A 7271-nucleotide genomic window follows, 5' to 3' on the forward strand; every position below is an offset into this window, starting at 1 on the left:
ATATATATATATATATAGTTTTTTCTATGTTTTCTCCTACAGCTAAACACTAAACTATAAAAAAAATTCTTCAAAGAAAACCAAAATAACAACTGAAATACTATTGGTGAGAATTCTGGGCAAGTCACTTGATATTTCTCCAAAGGAAACCAAAATAGCAGTTGGAGAGAGCTAAGCTGTATATAATCATCATCATCTCATGTTCATGTTTTCATGCTGTCAAGATTGGATGGTTTGAAAGGATCTGATGGCTCCAAAAGACTGCATTTTGTTCCAGTGTTTCCTATTGCATGGTTTCTACAACTGAATGCCTTTCCTTATGCTGACACACTTTACAGTTTGTACTGGGTGTTTTATGTGTCATCAGCCCTAGTGAGGTTGCCATGCAGCTTGCAAGACTATAAAATCCAAGCAGGGGGGCAACTTTCTGCTAAGTGAACGAGAAGAGAACACTCAAATATGAAAATATTGAAGCATTTATTACAAACACACACCATTTCAATTCTGGTTATCAAAAATATTTCAATTTTCATTTTTTTAAATTTAATTTTTCATTTCTATTTTCAGGTGAATGGCTTTAACCTAGTTGATGCTGACCATTATGAAGCTGTTGAAGTACTTAAAAACAGTGGTTATGATATTACACTAGTAGTAGCAAGAGAGAAACCTGTATCCCGTCCAGAAAACAATGCAAGATATTATTTTTTTTGTTTCAACACCTTTTTTTCTTTTCTAATAGTGCACAAACCAAGCAATGTTAATTATTAAGAAAGTTGAATCACAGTCTCCAATATATATCAAATCAATCACACAACATAAAAAAGATTTCCTGTTGCATTTGTTAGCTTTGGTTAACTAAGTGACCTAATTAGCAGTGGTGGTTCCAAAATTAGCAGTGATCCAGCAGGTAGTAGCCAGAATAAGAATGGGTTGGAAAATGTTCAGCAGGATATTACTTTTGTTGGTAACAAAGGATTTGTATTTTAGAATGCAGAGTAGATTGTATAATGCTTGTATATAAAGTACAGTACTGTATGGGCTCTGAATGCAGAGGACTTGCAAAGGCTACAAAAATCAAGCAAACATGGTCTGCTGGATTTGTGTATATGAACATTGCAGTACAAATGAACTGAGGGAGAAAACTGGATATAAGAGGAATCGGATGTAGCATACAAGAGAGAAGACTATGCTAGTATGGACATATAGCATTTTCAGTTCAACCCCACATGTGCTGGTACCACAATAAAATGCATTCTGTAAATTAGTAGTCAGTTGAGCAGAGACAGCTTAAGTTAATGTGATCTGTCTAGTTTTGTTGAACATATGACTTCTTTAGTGCTGGTGCCACAATAAAATGCACCCAGTACTCCCTGTAAAGTGGTTGATATTAGGGAGGGCATCCACTAGTGGAAACCCAGCCAAAAATGGAGCACAAAAGCAATATGTGTTCCTCAGATCCATCTAGGAGTGCAGTAACATTGAATAAGAAATTGTTTAAGCCATGATGACCCATCCATACTAGCATAGAGAGTTAATAAAATGAATTATGCTGATGACCATCTATATTCACAATATATACAATTCACTGTTACTTACTCATCTTGTTCTATATTCACTACTAGCAAATGCACCTATCCTTTAGACGGTGTAATTTATTATAATGGTGCACTCCTGTGGATGGTTTAAGTTAAATTAGCCTGCAGTTAGAAGTCGTTTTAAGTTGATAGGCATAAAATGTATAATTACCATTTTTGTTAGCAGTTTATGATATGGTATTAAGTAACTTGGGTATTGAATAAATTTTTTTGAACACAAATTTGGCAGTTAGTAATAAATGAAACTTCATGAAATGAGATCACAATTGCAGTAGGTATTAGGGATCCAATATCTTACTTGAAGTGTTTTGTATCATGTACTTATTTTTCTTGTAATGCCTGACACAACCACATTGAAGCTTTTTTTCAATGAAAGTCATGTATGATAAAGAAAAACAAACATTTATAACAAACACACAAATAGAATAATGGCATGTAGAAAAATTAATGTCAGAGCATGCTCATGAGCGAACAACGTTTGTGAAGTAAGAAGGGTCATTGAAGGTAATGTATTGTTAACAGCAATCAGGAAAATGAAGCAAAATATCAATGAAATACTTGCAAGGAAGTCCGATTGCTAACGGCTACAGTTTGGCATTGAAGTGACAATTGCAGTAGAGGAATAACTATTGTAGGGCTACTTTGTAGAGGACATTTTTCGTTTTTCCTTCAGGAGCATAGATGAATAAGTTGTCTGGATGGCCAACTCTGGAACAACAGATGTAGAACTATCCATGTGAAAAGCACATTTGAAGGTCCCATCCGACAACTTTCAGCAACTGACCTTGTGCTTTGTTAATTGTCATGGCAAAACTGAGTTCGAGAGGGAACTGAAGTCTCTGCACAGGGTAGGAGCAGTTTGTTGAGTTTAGTGGAATTTTTGGAATGAAAACAGTATCGTTTTGCTGTGACCCATGATAATTTGGGCTTCAGTGAAATGGTTCATCATTTCTTTGACCACCAGGCGAGTTCCATTGCATAGTGTGGGTGTGTTTAGATTGTATAGAAGGCTGACAGGGCAACTGACTTTTAAGTGAAGTTCATGAGGAGGGAGTCCTGGAGGATCTTAGGAGTTGAGAAATTCTGTTGTAAAGTGTGTAACCTGATCGAGGTTGGTAACAGTGTTGACTACTTTGTAACAACGTTCTTGAGAACGTAGCTGACTGAGTAAGTCGTAGTTAAGAGTGTTGACAGCTGCATTTGTAGGTGCAAGCACAACCCTGTCATGAAGCCAATCTGGTTTTATGTAGTCCATTGTAAGATTTGGGTAAACAGCAGAACATAAGTCATTAAGGCTGGAGACAGTGTGGCCAACAGTGTCTCGAGTGGTCAATGTATCCATTGTTGTCAGACTTAATTTGTCCATTACTGATTTTAAGGAGCATTTCTGAAAACTGGGTTGTAAGTTGACCAATCTGTATGAGTGATCTCATATTGATGGTGAGTTGTTTCGATTGGACATGCAACCAAATAAGGGATATTTTAAGGCAGACATTAAGTTCATCACTGGGTGTTCTTTAGGGTATAATAGGCAGAGTTTGTCAAAAATCTCCTGCAAGATGTAGAGTTACATCTCAAAGGATGTTGTTCGATCTAAGGTCTCTCATTGTGGTATCAAGTGCTTGTAGGGAACATTTATGGGACATAGTTGCTTCATCTCAAACAATGAGTTTGCACTTTTTCAAAATTTTCACTTTGACTGAGGAATACATTATGTGGTACACTGGATTTTCTTGTTGTGCTACATTGAAAGGTAATTTGAAGATAGAGTGTGCTCTTCGTCTGCCATTGAGAAGAGTCAAGGCTATTCTTGAGGAAGCAATAGCAAGATCACCATAATGCTGCAGCTCTGCAAGAAGATTAAGGAGGAATGTTTTTCCAGTTCCATCGGGTGTGTCTAAGGAGATGATTCTGCCAGTGTGTGTGTGGATGTTTCCAAAGACAAAATTGTATACATCAACTTGATCAGCATTCAGAAGGGGCTTGTTGTCAGCAATGTACTGTTTGAGTTTTTGGATGTTGTAGGATGTTTCTCTGAGAATGAGGTGATTGAGACAGGCATCTTCATTTCTGTCTGGAGTGTTGAGAGAGTAAGCATCCAGTTGTTGATCTCCAGTTGCCATAACTAAGTCTTCCAAGAGAAGAAGCCCCCTGTTGTAAATGGCAGGGGTAGTGAGAGTGTCAAAGCTACCTGTGATTTGGTGAGTCTGCAGCAAAATGTCATGGCACATTGAGTCTTTGTATTTATTCCAAAGTGAAGGTGTGTCTGTCAGGTTGCAGAAAACCAACATTATTGCAAAAAAGTGTCAAAGCTTGTGCGGAGAATGTCACAGAGAGGCCTGTTTGAGTGCATTATCATGTTGATCATCTGTATCCAAAAGTCTCCATTTGGAGTAGGCATCTTTGAAAGTGCCACGTAAGTGGCCATCCACTGTGTGAAGGTCATCATAGAAGGTTGGTTCCTTAATGACATGAAGTAAGAGCTGCTGATGGAAGCATTTGGAGTTAAAGGAGTGAACTGTGTAGACACGTCTGGTTGTGTTGCCTTTGTACATGACTGGATCCAACTGTGTATGCTTCTCTTGTATTTGTTGTTGCCACTGGGTAGATGATTGATTCCATGTATAATAATGTGGCACTTCAGGGTACAAAATAGACTCTGTGATGGGGTTGACTTTGTATAGGTGAAAAAAAGGCTGTGAGAGCTGCCTGTGGCAGGGCAGCTGCTTCTTGAATGAGGCTGTCTTCTGTGAGGTAAATTCGCTGCCTATTGTCCAAATGAACGCTGAGATGAGGGTATCATTTGTGAATTGGGAATCCTAAGGTTCTCCATATGGCATCATTGGTGGATATGTAGTGTCCAGTTTCTAAAAGAGTCACTTCATCATCATCATCATCATTGTTTAACGTCTGCTTTCCATGCTAGCATGGGTTGGACGATTTGACTGAGGACTGGTGGACCAGGAGGCAACACCAGGCTCCAATCTGATTTGGCAGAGTTTCTACAGGTGGATGCCCTTCCTAACGCCAACCACTCTGAGAGTGTAGTGGGTGCTTTTACGTGCCACCGGCACGAGGGCCAGTCAGGCGGTACTGGCGATAGCCACACTCGAAATGGTGTATTTTATGTGCCACCTGCACAGGAGCCAGTCCATTGGCATTGGCAACGATCTCGTTTGAATGTCCCTTCACGTGCCGCTGGCACAAGTGCCAGGAAGGCGACATTGGTAGCGACCACGCTGGTGCTATTTACGTGCCACCGGCACAGAAGCCAGACAGCGGCTCTGGCAATGATCGCGCTCAGACGGTGCTCTTAGTGCTCCACTGGTACAGGTGCCATCACGATTTTGCTTTCGATTGCCCCAACAGGTCTTCGCAAGCCGAGTTTAGTGTTCCCACAAATTTAGTTCGATTTCAATTTCACTTGCCTCACCATGTCTTCGCAAGCGGAGTTTAGTGTCCAATGAAGGAATGTTATGCGTAAGTGGGCTGGCTACATCCCTGGCAGAGGCCTTGGATTTTGGTCTCACTTGGCTTGCCGGGTCTTCTCATGCACAGCATATTTCCAAAGGTCACAGTCACAAGTCATTGCCTCGGTGAGATCTAATGTTCGGAGGTCATGCTTCACCACCTCATCCCAGGTCTTCCTAGGCCTACCTCTTCCATGAGTTCCTTCAACCGCTAGTATGTGGCACTTTTTCACGCAGCTATCCTCATCCATTCTTGCCACATGTTCATACCAGCGCAATCGTCTCTCTTGCACACCACAACTGATACTTCTTATGTTCAACTTTTCTCTCAAGATACTTACACTCTGTTGAGTATGCACACTGATATTACTCATCCATCAGAGCATACTTGCTTCATTCCTTGCAAGCTTACGCATGTCCTCTGCAGTCATGGCCCATGTTTCACTGCCATGTAACATGAATGTTCAGACACATGTGTCATACAGTCTGCCTATTACTCTGAGAGAGAGACCCTTTGTCACCAGCAGATGTAAGAGCTCTCTGAACTTTGCCCAGGCTATTCTTATTCTAGCAGCTACACTTTCAGCGCACCCTCCTCCACTACTAACTTGGTCACCCAGATAGCGGAAGCTATCAACTACGTCTAGTTTTTCCCCCTAGAATGTGACAGAAGTTGTTTTCTGCATATTTACAGTGTTTATTGTTCCTGAACATCTACCACATACAAAAACTATCTTCCTAGTTAACCTGCCTTTGATATTGCTGCACCTCTTATGTGTCCATAGCTTGCACTGGGTACGATCCTGTAGATTTTGTTTGAAAAACAGCTCTATCCAATCCTTTGGTAATGTACTTGCATACGTAACATATGGATTTGACAGAATTCTACATTGATGTGTGCATGAAATGTTTTGCAGAGTATCTTGTGGGGTACGACCCACTGATTGTCAACCAAAAAAAAGTATAGTGGTGTGATACAAATGTATCGGAGACAATCAATTTCTGAATGCTACTTTGGAAAGAGTTACCTCCCTTCCCCACAATAGTCACGATGCATCAGAAATGGAGGTTTTTCTGACCCTTTCTCTAGAAGCTCCATCACATCATATTACTCCATCTGTAGAACATAAGTGATGTATTTACTAAGTGTGAACAGAATCAGATGAAAAACATTGATTTTACTTAGCATTAACCTAATGGTTGCTCACATACACACACACACATATTCCATCTTATATATTATAGGTATCACCTTATAATTCTTGTGATTCAAATATTCCACACTATATTTCATGAATTATGGTCAGTACTTTTCTTATAGTCCTACTAATGAAAACCTTAGATCTGTACATTTCCAATTTAAGTTTAGAAGTTGTTATTTAACTGTCCAGCATCTAATTCAGCAAACATAATGTGTAAATCTTATCTACTTATACTAAAATAGAAAAATTATGTTGATTTTCTTTATAATTCTGATTTCTTTTCTTCTTTCTCACTCCTTTTCATAGGTGGCCGAGGAAGAAACAAACACTGGTATTGCTACAGTGAGCTTTACAAAAGAACCAGAAATGGAGGTTTATGGTGAGGTATGTTAGCCTATTTTCATTTCACTCTAGATAGAAGAAATTCAATGAAATCTTCCTTTAAACAGCTATTCTTGCTCTAGATGATAGAACGAGGTTACATATCTGAAGAGTGACCATATAAAAACAACTAAATTAACCCTTTTGTTATTATATTTCTGACCAAAATACACACTTCATGGGTTTCAATTAAATTGTAAAATAATCATGAATTTAGACTAGTTTCATTAAACAACTGTAACTTTTTTTATTTATCAGCTTATTAATGTGATATTTGGAACATAATTGAAGAAAGGGTTCTTAATCAATTCTATTGCATAATTTTTGTCGCAAAGTGACTCTAATTACAGGTAAATCCAGGTAAACTGAGCAAAATGTAAAAATATTTAAATTTTGTTTAAACATTACCATAGAAAATGAGTCCTCAGCTAATATTTAATTGAGATATGCAACAAAATTTTGATATAGAACAAATGTGCTCACCACTAGATTATCAGGTGAATTTAATGCACAGAAGAACAGGTGTACCATAAAGGTAAAATAAACTGAAATACTGGAATTTGCTTTTGAAGAAAACTAGAAAATTAAATACAACTGAATGAAATATACTCACACACATACAT

General features: G+C 38.6%; 1 protein-coding gene across 1 annotated transcript in view; it reads left to right on the forward strand.

Annotated features, from left to right (window-relative positions):
- Nucleotides 1-7271, forward strand: part of LOC106871622 (protein scribble homolog) — a 698511-nt gene that overhangs the window by 321455 nt on the left and 369785 nt on the right. Inside the window, exons 19-20 of the mRNA XM_052966764.1 lie at nt 568-690; nt 6574-6651. Of these exons, the coding sequence (XP_052822724.1) occupies nt 568-690; nt 6574-6651 (201 nt within the window). The remainder of the gene's footprint in view (nt 1-567; nt 691-6573; nt 6652-7271) is intronic.

This window comes from Octopus bimaculoides, chromosome 3 (assembly GCF_001194135.2).
Source record: "Octopus bimaculoides isolate UCB-OBI-ISO-001 chromosome 3, ASM119413v2, whole genome shotgun sequence".
Classification (NCBI taxonomy): domain Eukaryota; kingdom Metazoa; phylum Mollusca; class Cephalopoda; order Octopoda; family Octopodidae; genus Octopus; species Octopus bimaculoides.